This window comes from Salmo salar, chromosome 03 (genome assembly GCF_965601325.2).
Source record: "Salmo salar chromosome 03, fSalSal1, whole genome shotgun sequence".
NCBI lineage: Eukaryota > Metazoa > Chordata > Actinopteri > Salmoniformes > Salmonidae > Salmo > Salmo salar.
The window spans coordinates 18,676,865-18,702,490 of record NC_138293.1 but is presented as its reverse complement, the minus strand read 5'-3'; the positions used below and the strand labels follow the sequence as shown (position 1 = coordinate 18,702,490).

General features: G+C 44.1%; 1 protein-coding gene across 4 annotated transcripts; it reads right to left on the bottom strand.

The window, feature by feature from the left end:
• Position 1: 1 nt before the first annotated feature.
• LOC106599151 (acyl-coenzyme A thioesterase 11) lies at positions 2 to 25,482 on the bottom strand. 4 transcript variants are annotated; one of them, XM_082973320.1, is made up of 16 exons: positions 25,315 to 25,482; positions 11,641 to 11,837; positions 8,450 to 8,519; positions 6,561 to 6,621; positions 6,326 to 6,427; positions 5,862 to 5,997; positions 3,750 to 3,903; positions 3,040 to 3,159; positions 2,649 to 2,787; positions 2,431 to 2,486; positions 2,251 to 2,317; positions 1,771 to 1,854; positions 1,459 to 1,592; positions 1,150 to 1,314; positions 929 to 999; positions 2 to 792 (listed from the first exon to the last, which is right to left on the bottom strand). In XM_082973320.1, exons 2-16 carry the CDS (start codon positions 11,804 to 11,806, stop codon positions 692 to 694), a joined length of 1,626 nt encoding a protein of 541 aa, XP_082829446.1. In that variant the 5' UTR covers positions 11,807 to 11,837; positions 25,315 to 25,482; the 3' UTR covers positions 2 to 691. The 4 variants fall into 4 exon arrangements, with proteins under 4 accessions (XP_082829446.1, XP_082829445.1, XP_082829444.1 ...); XM_082973319.1 differs by having other exon boundaries at positions 929 to 1,055; positions 2,706 to 2,787; positions 25,315 to 25,478; XM_082973318.1 differs by having other exon boundaries at positions 929 to 1,055; positions 25,315 to 25,477.
• Positions 25,483 to 25,626: the final 144 nt, after the last annotated feature.

Sequence of the window (25,626 nt, the reverse complement as noted above, 5' to 3'; positions counted from 1 at the left end):
ATTTAATTGTAATATATTTATTGTAAAATTGTTAGCAATAATTTTGTACAATCTTTGTAGTTAATTTTTAAAAAATATATATATAAAACTTTATTGCCCGTAGTTTAAGATATGATATTCTTATCTTATGTGTAACTAGGCTGAAACATTTGAATGCCTCATCATAAAAAATATCATAAAACGCAGTGTTACTTTCTGTATTCTGACCCTTTATAAAAATGTAAAATACAGAGCCCTTCTCAGTAAAAAAACATCTCGTTAGTATTCATTCTCTGGAAAACTTAAAACACAATTTACATTTGTCTCATAATTTTCACATGTTATAATTGGAGATGCAAAACATTGTTAAAAACCATCAGTGCCCCCAAAAATGTTTGCTGTAGATGCTCCTCTTTCATTAGCCTGGTCCCAGATATATTTTACGGTCATTGTCAATGGCCATAGGAGTTGGCAAGACAGCACAAACAGATTTATGAACATGCTCATTACATTATTCAGTCTAATAAAATAAGACTTGAACTAAATCAGATCATCTAATAGCAGTCTGTTAAATCCATCAGCACAATACTCATCGAGGGTGAGGGGGTCAGGTGTGGTGAGGATAGGGGGTTACAGTAGTGTACTATTCAGTGTGGAGGAGGGTGGTTGGTCTTTGGGGGTAGGGTTGTCCCTGTTGTCCTGGAGGAAGGTACTACAGGTGCAGAAGGTGCCGTAGAAGCTGGAGGAGAGCCCGGCGATGTCTGTGGAGATGTAGGGCAGGACCTCGGGAGACGCCTGGTTGAAGTAGGAGATCTAGGAGGGCCAAACAGGATAGGAGTTGTCCTCATCATTAAAGTTGCCACCGGTCATGGTCATTTTACCAGTGGTAATTCAAGAGACTACAAACACATTGGGCAAACAATTTGTTACTGGTTGCACACTTTCTTACCTTGGATACAGTGTTGGAGACCTCCATGATGCTGAAGCCAGCACACAGCACCTCCCCTCTGTTGTAGCCCTCTGTAGGAGGGTGTGTGGGTAGAGTGACCGAACACAGAGCAATAACATAAGGGTCCCTTGAAAAGAAAAGAATCTCTTTCTATCACATTGTCTCTCTATTTTTCTGTCTGTCTGCCTGTCTGTCTGCCTGTCTGTCAGTCTGCCACTCACCCGCTGTCACACGGCGGTCTCCTGGAGGCCAGGAGGATGAAGTCCTGGACCATCCCTCCCTGATTGGCTGAAGGGCTGCTACTGACCCCACCCCGGCATATGGAGGGAGTCACCACGCGGTACAGAAAGTCATCATCGTCCACCCTATGAATCAGCTCACACCTCCTACACAGGGAAGGTCATGAAATCAGGAGAAGCCAGTGACACATACTATGCAGTGCAGGAGGCTGCTGTGTATACTCTTGAGGCCTTATACACCACATAAGAGAGGGTCCTGTGTCTGTGCATACAGATACCCAAGATACCCACTCGTAGTTTGGATCCCACTCCACTCTCTTGCTGAGGTCAGAGAGCACCATGAAGACCCTCTCAGCCGGGACGTCTGCCTCAAACTCAATCTTAAAACTCAACACCTGCTTCTGCTCCAAGGTGTACAGGCTCACCTGTGGGCCAGAGAGGGATTACATAAGCCATGATTAGTCCTGAATTTAACATGAGCCCAGAGTTTTTCCTAGTTTGGCACTGTGATCGAGAAAAACTCTGGGCCCTCGTGGCCATAGCCTGTGTCCCACAGTGGCTCCCTATCCATTATGCCTAAATAAAAGTCTCAACCCAGCTCACCTTGTTTTTCTCAGAGTTTAAAACCCAGTTGTTTCTGGCAGCCAGCATCTTCAAAGCAGACACGTTGTTGTAGCTCAGGTACACCTGCAGCCATTCAAAATACATTCAAAGTTATTGTTCCCATTTGACACTTGTTCAGCTTCAAACACAGTAAGCACAATGTGTTCATTGGGAGAGTTAGACATGACATAGCACTTTAGCACTCACGCAATCACCTGGCGATACATTTTATAATTGATATCAAGGCCCAGGTGATTGGACAGTCCATAAAATCGGCCCATGCATGTATGACCTTTGGTCTTACTCGTGACTAAGATGTGCTAATCATTCTAGATCAATCTTGGATCTTAATAAACATGTCAACTCTAACCTCTGTACTATTCTAAACTGTTTCAACTGCTACGGTGAGGGAGAACCAGAATGAGAACCAGAGGGTGTATTCTGTACTGTTTGACGTTAAGGTCTCTCGTCGTCCTTTACCTGGTTGCTGAGGTCCCACGGTACAGATAAGGGCACCTCGGTCTGCTTGCAGGATATTATGTACTTCCTGAATGGACACACAGAGATCTGTTACAATATTCTATTGTGTACACCATACACTTTGCAGGCTACATTGCAGTCACGATTAAAGTTACTCAGAGGAAGTATCCTTCTCTTCACCTGTCAAGTCGTATTTTCTTTCTAGCGATGGCCTCCTGATACCGTCTCCTTCCCTCCTGTCAGTGAAAGAGGTTAAATAAGACAGGAGGACAATATTGTGAAATAGGGTCCTTAGGTAGTTACTGTTCATTAACTGCTAATAAAAATCTAAATAAAAATGTATAGAATTTTTTTATCTAATTTCACTCAAATTTGAATGAGAACTGGTTGACTCTGACCAGGGGTTCAGGTTGTATTTTTGGCAACGTGCAGGGCTTGCCATCCCTGTCGCAGACCTCAAAGATCATGAAGGCGCTGTTGATGTGCCTCAGAGGCTCCTCCCCCTGATAGGCCTCTGCACACACGCCCACCTCCATGCTGCGACATCACAGGGACACAGCCAATCACATGACCATCTCAGGTCAGCTCAACATTCCAATGTAAGTTAATGACTCAAATTTGAACTTATTCAAGATGAATCAAAAAATGACTCAATAAATCAATCAATAATGTGAGCACAAGTTCTCCCGATCCTTATCACCATTGATTTGAAATACTCAAATACAAAAAACTGTCACAGTCAAACCAATTTATAGCCTTGCTTTATACAGTATGTGATTTAAAGCTCACCTGTTCTTGAATGCGTTGTTTACGATGGCTTTGAGGACCAGCCGGTCGCCCACTTGTGAGGGACCCCTGAAATGGAACATGTCAATGCTCCGCAGGGTGGGGTGGGCGTTACACAGACGACTGGAGAGGAGGAGGAAGAGGTGGAGTAGGGAGAGGGGGATGAAGAGGAGGAGTGAGAAAAGGGAGTGGAGGAATGAGAGAAGGAGGAGGAAGACGAGAAGGAGGATGAAGATGAAGATGATACAATACTGTGTAATTACATTCTTATCACACTCTGCTTGTGTGTTTTTTCTGTTCTTGTTTAACAGTGTGTGTGTGTCAAATCAAATGTTATTTGTCACATGCGCCGAATACGACAAGTGTAGACCTTACCGTGAAATGCTTACTAACAATAACAAGGCTATATACAGGGGGTACTGGTACAGAGTCAATGTGCGGGGGTACAGGTTAGTCAAGGTCATTTGTAAAGTGACTATGCATAGATAATAAACAGGGAGTAGCAGCAGTGTAAAAACACAGGGGGTGGGGGGTTTTGGGTCCATGTAAATAGTCCGGGTGGCCATTTGATTTATTGTTCAGCAGTGTGTGTGTGTGTGTGTGTGTGGGGCGGGGGGGTAGCCACGATAGTAGCCACGTACCTAGCAGCGATAGTAGCCACGTACCTAGCAGCGATAGTAGCCACGTACCTAGCAGCGATAGTAGCCACGTACCTAGCAGCGATAGTAGCCACGTTCTCCATCCAGGCCATGATCTGTCCTCCGAACGTGTTGACCTGGTGGTTGGCATGAGGAGGGAGAACCAGCTCTACACTCTCTACCTGCGTCCTCTCTGCTGGCACCGCCTTCTCAGCCTCCTGGACCTCCACTAACACACACACATAAACACACAGGTTATTACAGCACCTGTCAGCACACAAACTCAACGTTACTTACAGTGCATTTGGAAAGTATTCAGACCCCTTGACTTTTTCCACATTTTGTTACGTTATAGCCTTATTCTAAAATTGATCAAATTTGTTTCTTCCCCTCATCAATCTACACACAATACCCCATAATGACAAAGCAAAAACAGGTTTTTAGAAATGTTTGCAAATTTATAAAAAAAGGGTTAACTGAAATATCAGACTTACATAAGTACTCAGACCCTTACTCAGTACTTTGTTGATGCACCTTTGGCAGTGATTACAGCCTCAAGTCTTCTTGGGTATGACGCTACAAGCTTGGCACACCTGTATTTGCAGAACCTCTCAAGCTTTGTCAGGTTGGAGAGCGTCGCTGCACAGCTATTTTCAGGTCTCTCCAGAGATGTTCGATCGGGTTCAAGTCCGGGCTCTAGCTGGGCCACTCAATGACATTCAGAAACTTGTCCTGAAGCCACTTCTACATTGTCTTGGCTGTGTGCTTAGGGTCGTTGTCCTGTTGGAAGATGAACTTTAGCCCCAGTCTGAGGTCTTGAGCGCTCTGGTGCAGGTTTTCCTCAAGGATCTCTCTGTACTTTGCTCCGTTCATCTTTCCTTTGATCCTGACTAGTCTCCCAGTCCCTGCTGCTGAAAAACATCCCCACAGCATGATTCTACCACCACCATGCTTCACTGTAGGGATGGTGCCAGGTTTCCTCGAGACGTGACGCTTGGCATTTAGGCCAAAGAGTTCAATCTTGGTTTCATCAGACCAGAGAATTTTGTTTTTCATCGTCTAAGAGGCTTTAGGTGCCTTTTGGCAAACTCCAAGCAGGCTGTCATGTGCCGTTTACTGAAGAGTGGCTTCCGTCTGGCCACTCTACCATAAAGACCTGATTGCTGGAGTGCTGCAGAGATGGTTGTCCTTCTGGAAGGTTCAACCATCTCCTCAGAGGAACTTTGGAACTCTGTCAGAGTGACCATTGGGTTCTTGGTCACCTCCCTGACCATGGTCATTCTCCCCCGATTGCTCAGTTTGGCCGGGAGGCCAGCTCTAGGAAGTGTATTCGTGGTTCCAAACGTCATCCATTTAAGAATGATGGAGGCTACTGTGTTCTTGGGGACCTTCAATGCTGCAGAATTTTTTTGGTACCCTTTCCAATATCTGTGCCTCGACACAATCCTGTCTCGGAGCTCTACGGACAATTCCTTCAACCTCATTGCTTATTTTTTGCTCTGACATGCACTGTCAACTGTGGGACCTTGTATTGACAGGTGTGTGCCTTTCGAAATCATGTCCAATCAATTTAATTTACCACAGGTGGACTCCAATCAAGTTGTAGAAACATCTCAAGGATGATCAATGGGAACAGGATGCACCTGAGGTCAATTTCGAGTCTTATAGAAAAGGGTCTGAATACTTATGTACATTGTATCTTTATTTAACTAGGCAAGTCAGTTAAGAACAAATTCTTATTTACAATGATGGCCTACCCCGGCCAAGCCTAACCCGGACGAAGCTGCGCCAATTGTATGCCGCTCTATGGGACTCCCAATCACAGCCGGTTGTGATACAGCCTGGAATCGAACTAGGGTCTGTAGTGACGCCTCTAACACTGATATGCAGTGCCTTAGACTGCTGCGCCACTCAGGAGCAAATAAGCTACTTCTGTTTTTTTTGTTTTATAAAATTGCAAAAAATTATAAAAACCTGTTTTTGCTTTGTCATTATGGGGTATTGTCTGTAGATAAAAATACATTAATTTAGTCAACTTTAAAACAAGGCTGTAACCTAACAAAATGTCGAAAAAGTCAAGGGGTCTGAATACTTTCCGAATGCACTGTAGCATAAAGTGTCATACACCATTACAGTTCCAATAGTGAAGATAGTCCTCCTGCAGAGGTCATTGCCACGGCGACTGACCTTGTTGAAAGGCCCTGTTGGTGAGCAGGTCCTTCATGATGTCAGCGTGAACCAGCCTCATCCTCCTCCTCTCAGCTGCTAGGCTGTGCTCCACCTGCTCCTCCTGGGTACGGGGGACCAATGGACGCAGCTGCACCTGTGGGGGACACACGCGTGCACACAAACAAATGCGTGCACGCACGCACTCACGCACACAAACACATGCATACACAAGCACACAAATGCACGCACACAAATGCACGCACACACACACACACACACACACACACACACACACACACACACACACACACACACACACATACACACACACACACACACACACCAGGTTATTATAGTACCTGAGAGCATATGCACACACAGTCAACTCAACATTACTCAACATCAACTCTTACACACCATCACAGCATCTGTTTCCTGTCATTAACGTTCTTCCACACACTATGTCCCCAATCAAATCTCACCTTTCCTCCCGTAGTGCGCTGGGTGACAAACGTGGCAAATGCCTGACACACCCTCCAGTGGCTATCGCTGAACAGGTCCTCACAGTTCACCACGATGCCAACCTTGAGACACATACAAAGCATCACAAAGGATAAAAATCACAGGAATTCAACTATTTGTCCAGCCAGAAATCCATCCGTTAGGATAAAACTATAGGTCTTATTTAGGTGTTATAGGGTTTGAACATGGCCTGACCTCCATGCTAGTGTTGAAAGCTCGGTTGACTTTGGCCTTGATGTTGACCACCTGTCCAACCCTGAAAAAAACATACACCCATTTCCACTAGTGTACTATGTCAACCACACTAGGCATGGTAAAAATAACAAATCCACAATCTAAGCTGTGGCTCCAGTTCTTTACTGTACAGTGGGGGAAAAAAGTATTTGATCACCTGCTGATTTTGTACGTTTGCCCACTGACAAATAAATGATCAGTCTATAATTTTAATGGTAGGTTTATTTGAACAGTGAGAGACAGAATAACAACAAAAAAATCCAGAAAAACGCATGTCAAAAATGTTATAAATTGATTTGCATTTTAATGAGGGATATAAGTAGTTGACCCCCTGTCAATGAGAAAGATTTCTGGCTCCCAGGTGTCTTTTATACAGGTAACGAGCTGAGATTAGGAGCACACTCTTAAAGGGAGTGCTCCTAATCTCAGTTTGTTACCTGTATAAAAGACACCTGTCCACAGAAGCAATCAATCAATCAGATTCCAAACTCTCCACCATGGCCAAGACCAAAGAGCTCTCCAAGGATGTCAAGGACAAGATTGTAGACCTACACAAGGCTGGAATGGGCTACAAGACCATAGCCAAGCAGCTTGGTGAGAAGGTGACAACATTTGGTGCGATTATTCGCAAATGGAAGAAACACAAAAGAACTGTCAATATCCCTCGGCCTGGGGCTCCATGCAAGATCTCACCTTGTGGAGTTGCAATGATAATGAGAACGGTGAGGAATCAGCACAGAACTACACGGGAGGATCTTGTCAATTATCTTAAGGCAGCTGGGACCATAGTCACCAAGAAAACAATTGGTAACACACTACGCCGTGAAGGACTGAAATCCTGCAGCGCCCGCAAGGTCCCCCTGATCAAGAATACATATACATGCCCGTCTGAAGTTTGTCAATGAACATCTGAATGACTCAGAGGACAACTGGTGAAAGTGTTGTGGTCAGATGAGACCAAAATGGAGCTCTTTGGCATCAACTCAACTCGCCGTGTTTGGAGGAGGAGGAATGCTGCCTATGACCCCAAGAACACCATCTCCACCGTCAAACATGGAGGTGGAAACATTATGCTTTGGGGGTGTTTTTCTGCTAAGGGGACAGGACAACTTCACCACATCAAAGGGACGATGGACGGGGCCATGTACCGTCAAATCTTGGGTGAGAACCTCCTTCCCTCAGCCAGGGCATTGAAAATGGGTCGTGGATGGGTATTCCAGCATGACAATGACCAAAAACACACGGCCAAGGCAACAAAGAAGTGGCTCAAGAAGAAGCACATTAAGGTCCTGGAGTGGCCTAGCCAGTCTCCAGACCTTAATCCCATAGAAAATCTGTGGAGGGAGCTGAAGGTTCGAGTTGCCAAACGTCAGCCTCGAAACCTTAATGACTTGGAGAAGATCTGCAAAGAGGAGTGGGACAAAATCCCTCCTGAGATGTGTGCAAACCTGGTGGCCAACTACAAGAAACGTCTGACCTCTGATTGCCAACAAGGGTTTTGCCACCAAGTACTAAGTCATGTTTTGCAGAGGGGTCAAATACTTATTTCCCTCATTAAAATGCAAATCATTTTATAACATTTTTGACATGCGTTTTTCTGGATTTGTTTGTTGTTATTCTGTCTCTCACTGTTCAAATAAACATACCATTAAAATTATAGACTGATCATTTCTTTGTAAGTGGGCAAACGTACAAAATCAGCAGGGGATCAAATACCTTTTTCCCCCACTGTATGTCTAACATGTAAAGGTATACCACCCGGACCAAGGCTTCTTGTCAAAGAACACCAAGTCCAGAACGACTTTGATAACTTATAATGAGGAAGGTGAATCAACAACACAGACACTTACCCAATAGTGTGTTCAAAGTGGATGTCATCGACCGAGGCGGTGACACAAGGACACCCAGCATGCCTTTCAGCTGTGTTGAGTAAGAACACAGTGACTTGTCACTTCCTGTCTAGAGGGTGAATGTACATAGCTACTTCAATTAGCTCGTACCCCTGTATATCGACTCGTACTGGTCTTCCCTCTATATAGCCATGTTATTTTTACTCGTTATTGTTATTTGTTATTCACTGTGTATTCATTCCTCGTGTTATTATTTTATTTAAAAAAATAATAATTTTAGCCCCTTTTTTCCCCCAATTTCATGATATTACGATCTTGTCTCATTGCTGCATCTCCCCAACAGGCTCGGGAGAGGTGAAGGTCAAGCCATAAGTCCTACGAAACATGACCCGCCAAACCGAGCTTCTTAACACCAGCCCACTTAACCCGGAAGCCAGCCGCACCAATGTGTCGGAGGACATTTTCACACCCTGATCTGTTTCACCTTTCTTGTGCTTGCCTCCACCCCCCTCCAGGTGTCACACATTTTCCCCATTATCCCCTGTGCATTTATACACCAACTACTTTGCAGACAGAGTTCAGTGTGTCAAATCGGAGGGCCTGTTGTCCGGACCTCTGGCAGTCTCTATGGGTGTACCACAGGGTTCAATTCTCGGGCCGACTCTTTTCTCTGTATATATCAACGATGTCGCTCTTGCTGCGGGTGATTCCCTGATCCACCTCTACGCAGACGACACCATTCTGTATACATCTGGCCCTTCTTTGGACACTGTGTTAACTAACCTCCAAATGAGCTTCAATGCCATACAACACTCCTTCCGTGGCCTCCAACTGCTCTTAAATGCTAGTAAAACCAAATGCATGCTTTTCAACCGTTCGCTGCCCGCACCCGCCCGCCCAACTAGCATCACTATTCTGACCTAGAATATGTGGACAACTACAGATACCTAGGTGTCTGGCTAGACTGTAAACTCTCCTTCCAGACTCATATCAAACATCTCCAATCCAAAATCAAATCTGGAATCGGCTTTCTATTTCGCAACAAAGCCTCCTTCACTCATGCTGCCAAACTTACCCTAGTAAAACTGACTATCCTACCGATCCTCGACGATGTCATCTACAAAATAGCTTCCAATACTCTACTCAGCAAACTGGATGCAGTCTATCACAGTGCCATCCGTTTTGTTACCAAAGCCCCTCATAGCCTTCCCCGTAGCTCAGTTGGTAGAGCATGGTGTTTGCAACGCCAGGGTTGTGGGTTCGATTCCCACGGGGGGCCAAGTACGAAGAAGAAAAAAAATTGTATGAAATGAAATGTATGCATTCACTACTGTAAGTCGCTCTGGATAAGAGCGTCTGCTAAATGACTAAAATGTAAAATGTAAATGTAATACCACCCACCACTGCGACCTGTATGCTCTAGTTGGCTGGCCCTCGCTACATATTCGTCGCCAGACCCACTGGCTCCAGGTCATCTATAAATCTATGCTAGGTAAAGCTCCGCCTTATCTCAGCTCACTAGTCACGATAACAACACCCACCCGTAGCACGCGCTCCAAAGCCAACACCTCCTTTGGCCGCCTTTCCTTCCAGTTCTCTGCTGCCAATGACTGGAACGAATTCCAAAAAAATCGCTGAAGCTGGAGACTTATATTTCCCTCGCTAACTTTAAACATCAGCTATCTGAGCAGCTAACCGATTGCTGCAGCTGTACATTGTCCATCTGTAAATAGCCCACCCAATCTACCTACCTACCTCATCCCCATTTTGTTTTTATTTACTTTTCTGGTCTTTTGCACACCAGTATCACTACTTGCACATCATCATCTGCTCATCTATCACTGCAGTGTTAATCTGCTAAATTACTTCGCTACTATGGCCTACTTATTGCCTTACCTCTTCACGCCATTTGCACACACTGTATATAGACTTTCTTTTTTTCTATTGTGTTGACTGTACGCTTCTTTATTCCATGTATAACTCTGTGTTGTTGTTTGTGTCGCACTGCTTTGCTTTATCTTGGCCAGGTCACAGTTGTAAATGAGAACTTGTTCTCAACTAGCTTACCTGGTTAAATAAAGGTGAAATAAAAAAATACCTGTGTTTTCGGTTTGTCTGTTGCCAGTTCATCTTGTCTCATCAAGCCTACCAGTGTGTTTTTTCCGTACTTGTGTTCTCTTTTGTCCCTGTTTTCTAGTTCTTCCGGTTTTGACCATTCTGCCTGACCTGACCCCGAGCCTGCCTGCAGCTTATGGACTCGGCCCTGTATTTCCGACCTCTGCCTGCCCTTGACCTGTCGTTTGCCTGCCCCCTATTTTGTAAATAAACTTCTGTGGTTTGAACTGTCTGCATCTGAGGCTTATCCTTAGCTCTGATAGAAACATTGTTCAATTGACAACCAAAGTCAGCCTTCAGGTACCCGGCCCGCCACAAGGAGTCGCTAGAGCACGATGAGCCAAGTAAAGATATAATAATAGATATGTTACAGTTAATACTGTATGGACTACTGCTCAACATTACAACACACTTAGCCTTGTGTGCGAAGTGTGTTGGTTCTAGTGAGTGTAAGAGTCATTTTCTCATGACAGCCATTTACGTCACAGCAACACATCAGTAGGAACAGTATGGTCTTTCAGTCACTAAATACTGTTCATATTTTTTACCTTAAACTGAGTAACAAAAGTTACAACTCTACAAATAATATTTAATCTGTTATAGCCTTCCCTGTAGCTTAGTTGGTAGAGCATGGTGTTTGCAACGCCAGGGTTGTGGGTTCGATTCCCACGGGGGGCCAGTACGGAGAAAAAATTAAAAATAAATGTATGAAATGTATGCATTCACTACTGTAAGTCGCTCTGGATAAGAGCGTCTACTAAATGACTAAAATGTAAAATGTTATCATCAGCACAGTCTACTACTCCAGGAGTTTAGGTGACAGTGAAGTATTCAGATGTCCTAGGAACATCTCAGCTGTTTTTATCTGTGAAAAAATGCTGGTCAGTGTCACAAAATATTACAGTGTTACATTGTGTTTATGTTTCATAGTGAGAATCTATGCCATCTCCGTCTATGCAAAGGCCTTACTGAGCATGACGCGGGTGTATATGAGATATCATTCAATCAACTAATCTATCATCCAAAACTGGATCAATTGGCCTATTCCCAAAGGCCCATTGTGAGTGAGAACACACCTGAAAGACAGGCTGTAGAGTCCATCCATTTGAGCAGCTGACCCACACTGAGCTCCTGCCGGTGGTTGGCATGGCAGGGCATCACTATCTGGCTCTTCTTTACCTCTGTAAGGTTCCTGAACACCTCCTCCCCCTCCTCCGCCAACTCATCCTGGGGTCTGCTCATCTCAGGGTCTCAGAGATCTTAGGTCTCCTCTCTAGGAAAGGTAGTATAACGTTGGTCAATGAAAATGCATTTCATTTGCGTGACCTAGTGACCAACATGTTTTCCATGCAAAATTTGGCTATAGAATAATACATTTTTAGGAAGAATACAGAGCAATAGCAAAGAAAACTCTGTGACAGTAGTCCTTGCCTGCCCCATGACATACCCGACCTCAAATATACACAGGAGATGTGACAGATTATTGCACAGTGATTGCAAAATCTTGTTCTGGAATAGGAGCTTCCCCTAACATAGCCGGCTAAATAGCAATGCTAGTTCATTCCATTTGACAGCTTAAAGTACTGTCGTATAAAGTTTAGCAGCAAATGTTCATATCAAGACTATAAGTGTATAGCTAAGCTATCTGAGCTACCAGCATAAATGGGCATAGCTAAGTACCTCACCTCTACGATGATTCCACGTACGGAGTTGAGCGTAGACTATAATTTTTTTATGAACCTCCGACTCACCATGCAGTCAATACTGAAAACATTTAAATTCTAAAACCCTTACTGTGTACCTATGTTTGTCCTCTGTGTGCCTTTCTTTGCTTGCTAAAATACATACTTTTTAATAAAATGTTAATCAAATACAACCACCGACTGTTTCACCTTGTTAAGATTCAATTGGCACATTCGTGATGAGTTGCCATCTTAGTGTAACAGTAATGAGGAAACAGTCGATGGTTGTATTTGATTAACCTTTTATTAAAAAGTATGGATTTCAGTAATCCAAGAAAGGCAAACAACAGAGGACAAACATAGGTACACGGTAAAGGCTTAAGAATTTACAAATTCTGGTCTGCGATCAAAAAATCATTGTGGATTTGAGGTACTTGACTAGAACGGGAAGTTCACTCGTGGGTGCCAGGTTGCTAACTACAGAGAAAAGTTCACTCCAAAGTACCAGTCTGGTCTCATAGGCTAGATGTAACATAGTAAACTAAAATCTGGGACACTCAAATTAGTATGATACACTATATATACATAAGTATGTGTACACCACCTTCAAATTAGTGGATTTGGCTATTTCAGCCAGACTCGTTGCTGACAGATGTATAAAATCGAGCACACAGTAATGCAATCTCCATAGACAAACAATGGCAGTAGAATGGCCTTACTGAAGAGCTCCATAACTTTCAACGTGGCATCGTCGCCACCTTTCCAACAAGTCGGTCCGTCCAATTTCTGCCCTGCTAGAGCTGCCCCGGTCAACTGTAAGTGCTGTTATTGTGAAGTGGAAAAGTCTAGGTGCAAAAACGGCTTAGCTGCAAAGTGGTAGGCCACACAAGCTCACAGAACGGGGCCACCGAGTGCTGAAGCACGTAGTGCGTAAAAATTGTCTGTCCTCGGTTGCAACACTCACTACTGAGTTCCAAACTGTCTCTGGAAGCAACGTCAGCACAAGAACTGTTCGTCGGGAGCTTCATGAAATGGGTTTCCATGGCCGAGCACCTGCACACAACCTGCACACAAGCCTAAGACCACAAGGTCTCATGGGGGAGACCTATCCTTTTCTTTTTGATTTATTATTTAAATAAACACCCTTGAAACCGAGCTAATCATACTCTGTCCGTGTCTGATCTGTGTAAACGTCTTTTTTACATTTACGTCATTTAGCAGACGCTCTTATCCAGAGCGGTCTTGACCAAACCCTCTGGTCTACCACACAGGTTTGAGAGGCAGTGAGACACTAGTTCATGCCCAACTTGTAAGAGTGCTTGTTTCTACTAAACTCAACAAAAAAAGAAACGTCCTTTTTTCAGGACCCTGTCCTTCAAAGATAATTCGTAAAAATCCAAATAACTTCACAGCTCTTCATTGTAAAGGGATTAAACACTGTTTCCTATGCTTGTTCAATGAACCATAAACAATTAATGAACATGCACCTGTGGAACGGTCGTTAAGACACTAACAGCTTACAGACGGTAGGCAATTAAGGTCACAGTTATGAAAACTTAGGACACTAAAGAGGCCTTTCTACTGACTCTGAAAAACACCAAAAGAAAGATGCCCAGGGTCACTGCTCACACTTCTTCCAAGATGGCGTAGCAGTTCAGACGTCCTCTACCCTCCTCTTGTCGTGTCCCGTGTATATATATATTTACATATTTTTTCTTCACTTATCTTTTTATATATATATATTTTTTTTTTATTCTAAAAACTCAACCTCAAAGCACTCTCCTGCAACCCGCCTCACCAATTTAAAAAAGAAAGTATTATTTACCTCATCTGAATTCCACAACAGAAGCTAGCAAGAGGTTAGCCATTTTCACTGGCTAACGTTGAAGTTCAGCTAGCCACGGTTAGCTGTCCTCAGCTATCCATTAGCTCGAAAAGCTATTGCCAGTTTTTGTACAGCGCGACTCAGACCAGAGCATACCGGACCTATTCTCTCTCCTTTCCCCGATTTCTACCGCAGGCTCTGGACATTTACACCTGGATCTTGCAGCTAACTAGCTGCTACCTGAGTGACTATTGGCAACGTCGGTCATGGAATTAACACACATTATTACGGAGCTAGCCAGCTAGCCAGCTGAAGAGTTCCGTCAGCCACTCCTGGGCTATTCCTGAGCTAGCCAGCTGAAGTGTCTCCTGGGCTACAACTCACCTATCCTGACCCGTTTTACTGCCGATGTGGAGCCCCATCGGGTCTTCACGACTGGACCACCGACGTTATCTGCCCGAGGGAGTTATCCAACTGGCCCCTCCGTCGCGACGTAACCTGATCGCCCATCTGCGGCCCGCTAATCGTTAGCTGTCTTTTCGGCTGCGATCTGAATAGGTCTATCGGACACTTTTCTTGGGCCACTATAACTAACTATTTTGCCAACTTGGACAGGTCCCCCCCTTCCACACGGAACCCCACTAACCCACAGACGGAAACGCACGAGGTGGCTAAAAACAGACCTCCCTCCCATCTTCCACCAGCTTGCTACCTATGGCCCGGCTAGCTGTCTGAATCTCACTGGACCCTTTGATCACTCGGCTAAGCATGCCTCTCCTTAATGTCAATATGCCTTCTCCATTGCTGTTCTGGTTAGTGTTTATTGGCTTATTTCACTGTAGAGCCTCTAGCCCTGCTCATAATACCTTATCCAACCTCTCAGTTCCTCCACCCACACATGCTATGACATCTTCTGGTTTCAATGATGTTTCTAGAGACAATATCTCTCTCATAATCACTAAATGCCTAGATTTACCTCCTCTGTACTCACATCCCACCATACCTTTGTCTGTACATTATACCTTGAAGCTATTTTATCGCCCCCAGAAACCTGCTCCTTTTTCTCTCTATTCTGGACGTCACAGACAACCAATTCTTATAGCTTTTAGCCGTACCCTCATACTTATTCTTCTCTGCTCCTCTGGGGATGTAGAGGTGAATCCAGGCCCTGCAGTGCCTGGCTCCACTCCTACTCCCCAGGCGCTCTCTTTTGATGACTTCTGTAACCGTAATAACCTTGGTTTCATGCATGTTAACATTAGAAGCCTCCTCCCTAAGTTTGTTTTATTCACTGCTTTAGCACACTCTGCCAACCCGGATGTCCTAGCTGTGTCTGAATCTTGGCTTAGGAAGTCCACCAAAAACTCTGAAATCTTCATCCCTAACTACAACGTTTTCAGACAAGATAGAACGACCAAAGGGGGCGGTGTTGCAATCTACTGCAGAGATAGCCTGCAGAGTTCTGTCCTGCTATCCAGGTCTGTACCCAAACAATTTGAACTTCTACTTTTAAAAATCCACCTCTCCAAAAACAAGTCTCTCACCGTTGCCGCCTGCTATAGACCCCCCTCGGCCCCTAGCTGTGCTCTGGACACCATATGTGAACTGATTGCCCCCCATCTATCTTCAGAGCTCGTGCTACTAGGTGACCTAAACTGGGACATGCTTAACACCCCAGTCATCCTACAATCCAAGCTTGATGCCCTCAATCTCACACAAATTATTAATGAACCCACCAGGTACAACCCCAAAGCCGCAAACACTGGCACCCTCATAGATATCATCCTAACCAACGTGCCCTCTAAATACACCTCTGCTGTTTTCAACCAAGATCTCAGCGATCACTGCCTCATTGCCTGCACCCGTAATGGGTCAGCGGTCAAACGACCTCCACTCATCACTGTCAAACGCTCCCTGAAACATTTCAACGAGCAAGCCTTTCTAATCGACCTGGCCCTGGTATCCTGGAAGGATATTGACCTCATCCCGTCAGTAGAGGATGCCTGGTTATTTTTTTTAAATGCCTTCCTCTCCATCTTAAATAAGCATGCCCCTTTCAAGAAATTTAGAACCAGGAACAGATATAGCCCTTGGTTCTCCCCAGACCTGACTGCCCTTAACCAACACAAAAATATCCTGTGGCGTTCTGCATTAGCATCGAACTGCCCCCGCGATATGCAACTTTTTAGGGAAGTTAGAAACCAATACACACAGGCAGTTAGAAACGCCAAGGCTAGCTTTTTCAAACAGAAATTCGCTTCGTGCAACTCCAACTCTAAAAAGTTCTGGGACATTGTAAAGTCCATGGAGAATAAGAACACCTCCTCCCAATTGCCCACTGCACTGAGGATAGGAAACTCTGTCACCACCGATAAGCCCACTATAATTGAGAATTTCAATAAGCATTTTTCTACGGCTGGCCATGCTTTCCACCTAACTACCCCTACTGCATTCAACAGCACTGCACCCCCCACAGCTACTCGCCCAAGCCTCCCCCATTTCTCCTTCTCCCAAATCCATTCAGCTGATGTTCTGAAAGAGCTGCAAAATCTGGACCCCTACAAATCAGCTGGGCTTGACAATCTGGACCCTTTCTTTCTAAAACTATCTGCCGAAATTATTGCAACCCCTATTACTAGCCTGTTCAACCTCTCTTTCGTGTCGTCTGAGATTCCCATAGATTGGAAAGCAGCTGCTGTCATCCCCCTCTTCAAAGGAGGTGACACTCTTGACCCAAATTTCTACAGACCAATATCCATCCTACCCTGCCTTTCTAAGGTCTTCGAAAGCCAAGTCAACAAACAGATTACCGACCATTTCGAATCCCACCGCACCCTCTCCGCTATGCAATCTGGTTTCAGAGCTGGTCATGGGTGCACCTCAGCCACGCTCAAGGTCATTAACGACATCGTAACCGCCATCGATAAGAAACAATACTGTGCTGCCGTATTCATTGACCTGGCCAAAGCTTTTGACTCTGTTAATCACCACATCCTCATCAGCAGACTCAGTAGCCTTGGTTTCTCAAACGATTGCGTCGCCTGGTTCACCAACTACTTCTCTGACAGAGTTCAGTGTGTCAAATCGGAGGGCCTACTGTCTGGACCTCTGGCAGTCTCTATGGGGGTACCACAGGGTTCAATTCTTGGGCCAACTCTTTTCTCTGTATACATAAATGATGTCGCTCTTGCTGCTGGTGAATCTCTGATCCACCTCTACGCAGACGACACCATTCTGTACACTTCTGGCCCTTCTTTGGACACTGTGTTAACAACCCTCCAGACGAGCTTCAATGCCATTCAACTCTCCTTCCGTGGTCTCCAACTGCTCCTAAACACAAGTAAAACTAAATGCATGCTCTTCAACCGATCGCTGCCTGCACCTGCCCGCCTGTCCAGCATCACTTCTCTGGACGGTTCTAACTTAGAATTTGTGGACAACTACAAATACCTAGGTGTCTGGTTAGACTGTAAACTCTCCTTCCAGACTCACATCAATCATCTCCAATCCAAAGTGAAATCTCGAATTGGCTTCCTATTTCGCAACAAAGCATTCTTCACTCATGCTGCCAAACATACCCTCGTAAAACTGACCATCCTACTGATCCTCGACTTCAGCGATGTCATTTACAAAATAGCCTCCAATACCCTACTCAATAAACTGGATGCAGTCTATCACAGTGCCATCCGTTTTGTCACCAAAGCCCCACATACTACCCACCACTGCGACCTGTACGCTCTCGTTGGCTGGCCTTCGCTTCATATTCGTCGCCAAACACATTGGCTCCTGATCATCTACAAGACCCTGCTAGGTAAAGTCCCCCCTTATCTCCGCTCACTGGTCACCATAGCAGCACCCACCTGTAGCACGCGCTCCAGCAGGTATATCTCTCTGGTCACCCCTAAAGCCAACTCCTCCTTTGGTCGTCTCTCCTTCCAGTTCTCTGCTGCCAATGACTGGAACGAACTACAAAAATCTCTGAAACTGGAAACACTTATCTCCCTCACTAGCTTTAAGCACCAGCTGTCAGAGCAGCTCACAGATCACTGCACCTGTACATAGCCCATCTATAATTTAGCCCAAACTACTACCTCTTCCCCTACTGTATTTATTTATTTTATTTATTTTGCTCCTTTGCACCATATTATTTATATTTTATCTTTGAACTTTCTTCAAACTACAAATCTACCATTACAGTGTTTTTCTTGCTGTACTTGATTTACTTTGCCACCATGGCATTTTTTTGCCTTTACCTCCCTTATCTCACATCATTTGCTCACATTGTATATAGTCTTATTTTTTTTTATTTTTTTTATATTTATTTATTTTTCTACTGCATCATTGATTGTATGTTGTTTTACTCCATGTGTAACTCTGTGTTTTTGTATGTTGTCGAACTGCTTTGCTTTATCTTGGCCAGGTCGCAATTGTAAATGAGAACTTGTTCTCAACTTGCCTACCTGGTTAAATAAAGGTGAAATAAATAAATAAAAAATAAATTCTGCGTGAACGTGCCTTAGGCATGCTGTAAGGAGGCATGAGGACTGCAGATGTGGCCAGGAAAATAAATTGCAATGTCCGTACTGTGAGACGCCTGAGACAGGACAGACAGCTGATCATCCTCGCAGTGGCAGACCACATGTAACAACACATGCACAGGAACATCACACCCGGGGGACAAGTACAGGATGGCTACAACTGCCTGAGTTACACCAGGAACGCACAATCCCTCCATCAGTGCTCAGACTGTCCGCAATAGGCTGAGAGAGGCTGGACTGAGGGCTTGTAGGCCTGTTGTAAGGCAGGTCCTCAACAGAAATCACCGGCAACAACGTCGCCTATGGGCACAAACCCACTGTCGCTGGACCAGACAGGACTGGCAAAAAGTGCTCTTCACTGACGAGTCGCGGTTTTGTCTCACCAGGGGTGATGGTCGGATTCGCGTTTATCATCGAAGGAATGAGCGTTACACCGAGGCCTGCACTCTGGAGCGGGATCAATTTGGAGGTGGAGGGTCCGTCATGGTCCGGGGCTGTGTGTCACAGCATCATCTGACTGAGCTTGTTGTCATTGCAGGCAATCTCAACGCTGTGCGTTACAGGGAAGACATCCTCCTCCCTCATGTGGTACCCTTCCTGCAGGCTCTTCCTGACACGACCCTCCAGCATGACAATGCCACCAGCCATACTGCTCGTTCTGTGCGTGATTTCCTGCAAGACAGGAATGTCAGTGTTCTGCCATGGCCAGCGAAGAGCCTGGATCTCAATCCCATTGAGCACGTCTGGGACCTGATGGATCGGAGGGTGAGGGCTAGGGCCATTCCCCCCAGAAATGTCTGTGAACTTGCAGGTGCCTTGGTGGAAGAGTGGGGTAACATCTCACAGCAAGAACTGGCAAATCTGGTTTAGTCCATGAGGAGGAGATGCACTGCAGTACGTAATGCAGCTGGTGGCCACACCAGATACTGACTGTTACTTTGATTTTGACAAGAGGTTGGCCGATTAATGGGCATGGCCGATTAATTAGGGCCGATTTCAAGATTTCATAACAATCGGTAATCGGCATTTTTTTAGACGCCGATTGTGGCCGATTATATTGCATTCCACGAGGAGACTGCGTGGCACGCGAGTGCAGCAAGGAGCCAAGGTAAGTTGCTAGCTAGCATTGAACTTATCTTATAAAAAAACAATCGATCTTCACATAATGACCTGTTAACTACACATAGTTGATGATATTACTAGATTAACTAGCTTGTCCGGTGTTGCATATAATCAATGCGGTGCCTGTTAGTTTATCATCAAATCACAGCCTACTTCGCCAAACAGGTGATGATTTAACAAAAGCACAAATCAATACACAGAAGTATATTTTTTTAAGCCTGCATATTTAGTTAAAAGAAATTCATGTTAGCAGGCAATATTAACTAATTTGCCAGAATTGTACGTAATTATGACAAAACCTTGAAGGTTGTGCAATGTAACAGCAATATTTAGACACCCGTTCGATAAAATATGGAACGGTTCCGTATTTCACTGAAAGAATAAACGTTTTTTTTCATTTTTCGAAATTATAGTTTTCGGATTTGACCATATTAATGACCAAAGGCTCGTATTTCTGTGTTTACTTTATTATAATTAAGTCTATGATTTGATATTTGATAGAGCAGTCTGACTGAGCGGTGGTAGGCAGCAGCAGGCTCGTAAGCATTCATTTCAACTTCCCTGCGTTTACCAGCAGCTCTTCGCAATGCTTGATCACAGCGCTGTTTATGACTTCAAGCCTATCAACTCCTGAGATTAGGCTGGCAATACTAAACTGCCTATTAGAACATCCAATAGTCAAAGGCATATGAAATACAAATGGTAGAGAGAGAAATAGTCGACACGTCATAATTCCTATAATAACTACAACCTAAAACTTCTTAACTGGGAATATTGAACCACCAGCTTTCATATGTTCTGAGCAAGGAAATTAAACGTTAGCTTTTTTACATGGCACATATTGCACTTTTACTTTCTTCTCCAACACTGTGTTTTTGCATTATTTAAACCAAATTGAGCATGTTTCATTATTTATTTGAGACTAAATAGATTGTATTTACGTATTCTGTTAAGTTAAAATAAGTGTTAATTGTTCATTCAGTATTGTTGTAATTGTGATTATATATACTGCTCAAAAAAATAAAGGGAACACTTAAACAACACAATGTAACTCCAAGTCAATCACACTTCTGTGAAATCAAACTGTCCACTTAGGAAGCAACACTGATTGACAATACATTTCACATGCTGTTGTGCAAATGGAATAGACAACAGGTGGAAATTATAGGCAATAAGCAAGACACCCCCAATAAAGGAGTGGTTCTGCAGGTGGAGACCACAGACCACTTCTCAGTTCCTATGCTTCCTGGCTGATGTTTTGGTCACTTTTGAATGCTGGCGGAGCTTTCACTCTAGTGGTAGCATGAGACGGAGTCTACAACACACACAAGTGGCTCAGGTAGTGCAGCTCATCCAGGATGGCACATCAATGCGAGCTGTGGCAAGAATGTTTGCTGTGTCTGTCAGCTTAGTGTCCAGAGCATGGAGGCGCTACCAGGAGACAGGCCAGTACATCAGGAGACGTGGAGGAGGCCGTAGGAGGGCAACAACCCAGCAGCAGGATCGCTACCTCCGCCTTTATGCAAGGAGGAGCAGGAGGAGCACTGCCAGAGCCCTGCAAAATGACCTCCAGCAGGCCACAAATGTGCATGTGTCTGCTCAAATGGTCAGAAACAGACTCCATGAGGTTGGTATGAGGGCCCGACGTCCACAGGTGGGGGTTGTGTTTACAGCCCAACACCGTGCAGGACGTTTGGCATTTGCCAGAGAACACCAAGATTGGCAAATTCGCCACTGGCGCCCTGTGCTCTTCACAGATGAAAGCAGGTTCACACTGAGCACGTGACAGACGTGACAGAGTCTGGAGACGCCGTGGGTAGCTTTCTGCTGCCTGCAACATCCTCCAGCATGACCGGTTTGGCGGTGGGTCAGTCATGGTGTGGGGTGGCATTTCTCCATCAGTGCATTTCTCCTCCATGTGCTCGCCAGAGGTAGCCTGACTGCCATTAGGTACCAAGATGAGATCCTCAGACCCCTTGTGAGACCATATGCTGGTGCGGTTGGCCCTGGGTTCCTCCTAATGCAAGACAATGCTCGACCTCATGTGGCTGGAGTGTGTCAGCAGTTCCTGCAAGAGGAAGGCATTGATGCTATGGACTGGCCCGCCCGTTCCCCAGACCTGAATCCAATTGAGCACATCTGGGACATCATGTCTCGCTCCATCCACCAACGCCACGTTGCACCACAGACTGTCCAGGAGTTGGCGGATGCTTTAGTCCTGGTCTGGGAGGAGATCCCTCAGGAGACCATCCGCCACCTCATCAGGAGCATGCCCAGGCATTGTAGGGAGGTCATACAGGCACGTGGAGGCCACACACACTACTGGGCCTCATTTTGACTTGTTTTAAGGACATTACATCAAAGTTGGATCAGCCTGTAGTGTGGTTTTCCACTTTAATTTTGAGTGTGACTCCAAATCCAGACCTCCATGGGTTGATAAATTGGATTTCCATTGATTATTTTTGTGTGATTTTGTTGTCAGCACATTCAACTATGTAAAGAAAAAGTATTTAATAAGATTATTTCTTTCATTCAGATCTAGGATGTGTTGTTTAAGTGTTCCCTTTATTTTTATGAGCAGTGTATATATATATATATATATATATATATATATATATATATATATAGTGAGTTGAAGTTTACATACACCTTAGCCAACTACATTTCAACTCAGTTTTCATAATTCCTGACATTTAATCGCAGTAAATATTCCGGGTTTTAGGTCAGTTAGGATCACCACTTTATTTTAAGAATGTGAAATGTCAGAATAATAGAAGAGAGAATGATTAATTTCAGCTTTTATTTCCTTCATCACATTCCCAGTGGGTCAGAAGTTTACATACACTTAATTAGTATTTGGTAGCATTGCCGTTAAATTGTTTAACTTGCGTCAAACGTTTTGGGTAGCCTTCATTAAAACTAGTTTTTCAACCACTCCACAAATTTCTTGTTAACAAACTATAGTTTGGTGCGAAAAGTGCAAATCAATCACAGAACAACAGCAAAGGACCTTGTGAAGATACTGGAGGAAACAGGTACAAAATGATCTACATCCACAGTAAAATGAGTCCTATATTGACATAACCTCAAAGGCCGCTCAGCAAGGAAGCGGCCCCTAACATTATTCCATTTCTGTTAGTCACATGTCTGTGGAACTTTTTCAGTTTATGTCTCAGTTGTTGAATCTTGTTATGTTCACACAAATATTTACACAAGTTTGCTGAAAATAAACACAGTTGACAGTGAGAAGACGTTTCTTTTTTTGCTGAATTTATATTTCACTTAATAAATGTTATGAAAATATCAGATTTTCCTTGGTGTTTTAGTAGCTTTATGGCACAGCGTTTCCCTGAGGAAAAAAATTATATTGCTCTTTGGGGTCAAAGTATATATTTTTTATTATTGATACATTACCCGAAAGCCTAAATCTTCCAAAAAATAAGATGGATAAAAATGTATTATGAAAAAACAAACTGTGTGCAATAGAGGGTTAACCCATTAGCCTAACTCCTAACCTTGGGGTGGCAGGTAGCCTTGTGGTTAGAGCGTTGGGCAAGTAACCTAAAGGTTGCTAGATTGAATCCCCGAGCTCACAAGTAAAAATCTGTCGTTCTACCCATGAACGAGGCTGTTAACCCACTGTTCCTAGGCTGTCGTTGTAAATAAGAATATGTTCTTAACTGACTTGCCTAGTTAAATAAAAAACCTTAACCCCTAACCTAGCTAACGGTTAGCCACCTAGCTAACATTAGCGTTCGCCTGGTCATTCCTACCATGCGGTGCCTTTTGGTCCTCATGTTTTTCAGGAAAAGTATATATTTACTAGTCAGAAGTTTGGACACACCTACTCGTTCAAGGGTTTTTCTTTATTTTTACTATTTTCTACATTGTAATTGAAATGCATTCCAGGTGACTACCTCATTAAGCTGGTTGAGAGAATTCCAAGAGTGTGCAAAGCTGTCAAGGTAAAGGGTGGCTACTTTGAAGAATCTCAAATATAAAATATATTTTGATTTGTTAAACACGTTTTTGATTACTACATGATTCCATATGTGTTATTTCATAGCTTTGATGTCTTCACTATTATTCTACAATGTAAAATAATCTATGGATTTCATAGCTGGGACTGCCGGGCACAGAACCCGAAGGTAGGGGTGTGGATCAGAAAACCAGTCAGTATCTGGTGTAACCACCATTTGTCTCATGCAGCACAACCCATCTCCCTCGCATAGAGTTGATCAGGTTGTTGATTGTGGCCGGTGGAATGTTGTTCCACTCCTCTTCAATGGCTGTGCGAAGTTGCTGGATATTGCCGGGAAATGGAACACACTGTCGTACACATCGATCCAGAGCATCCCAAACATGCTCAATGGAATTGTGTAGAGATCCTTGCGACATGGGGCCATGCATTATCATGCTGAAACATGAGGTGATGGCAGGGGATGAATGGCACGACAATGGGCCTCAGGATCTCATCACTGTATCTCTGTGCATTCAAATTGACATTGATAAAATCCAATTGTGTTCGTTGTCCAAAGCTTATGCCTGCTCATACCATAACCCCACCACCACCATGGGGCATTCTGTTCACAACGCTGACATCAGCAAACCGCTCGCACACACACGATACTATACATGCTGTCTGCCGTCTGCCCGGTACAGTTAAAACCGGGATTAATCTGTGAAGAGCACACTTCTCCAGCGTGCCAGTGGCCAGCGAAAGTGAACATTTGCCCACTGAAGTCGGTTACGACGCCTAACTGCAGTCAGGTCAAGACCCTGGTGCGGACGACGAGCATGCAGATGAGCCTCCCTGAGACAGTTTATGCAGAAATTATTCAGTTGTGCAAACCCACAGCTTCATCAGTTGTCCGAGTTGTTCGAGGCTTATGGTAGAGAAATGAGCATTCAATTATCTGGCAACAGCTCTTGTGGACATTCCTGCAGACATCTGTGGTATTGTGTTGTGTGGCAAAACTGCACATTAAAGAGTGGCCTTTTACTGTCCCCAGCACAAGGTGCACCTGTGAAATGTTTACTAACATGGATGTAAACAAATTTGTGCAGAACATTTTAGAGAAAAACGCCTTGTGTGTGTATGGAAAGTTTCTGGGATCTTTTATTTCAGCCCATGAAACATGGGGCCAACACTTTGCATGTTGTGTTTCCATTTTTGTTCAGTATATTTAATACCTAATATTTTTCATAAGTTGATGAATAGCAGCCGGGGACATGGCAAAAACGCCGACACACACTAAAAACAAAATGCATAAAACTCACTTCGACATCCATATATTTGCGTTTTTATAGTAAAGGACACCTAACTTGATATTTAAAGCCCTTTGGAATCCACATTTTACACTAAATAAGGTGATATTTCCTGGGGGCACCGGGCTATAGGAATGACCCAGGCATCTAGCTAATGTTAGCCACAACGAATTGGAATTCGTAACATATCATACGAAATGGATGATGGACATCCACAAATTAATATCATACCAGACCAAACGTAACAAATCAACAAAATGGCAACAGAGCAGCGAGGACACAAAGAACAGTCTGGTGATTTGTCGATGAACTTACCTCAAAAGTTATAACACGCACAGGAATATCCCATTGGGCTTTTTAGCTTGTGCACTCTATCCATGTACAGTGTAGACTATCTCGGGCGCGTTTCAGCTTGTTATGACAGCGTGGTAGGACATGGTGCAGCATGAAATGGCTACTGCTGCCAACACCACCTCACACCAAACCACATTTTAAGGTGGAATGGATCATTTCACCAGCACATTTCATTGTATGACATACAATCCACCTTAATTGTGTGACATCTGTATCCATTTAATAAATTCTGGAAACAAATTAAGCATCTCAAAATAATTCGTTTGTCATAAT

Excerpts from the sequence above, each read along its gene's own strand:
- LOC106599151 (XM_082973318.1), bottom strand. The coding sequence starts at position 11,806 with ATGAGCAGACCCCAGGATGAGTTGGCGGAGGAGGGGGAGGAGGTGTTC. Across the intron at positions 6,428-6,560 it reads CTTTCAACACTAGCATGGAG|GTTGGCATCGTGGTGAACTG; the intron begins GTCAGGCCATGT and ends ATGTGTCTCAAG. Across the intron at positions 1,855-2,250 it reads CGTGGGACCTCAGCAACCAG|GTGTACCTGAGCTACAACAA; the intron begins GTAAAGGACGAC and ends GAATGGCTGCAG.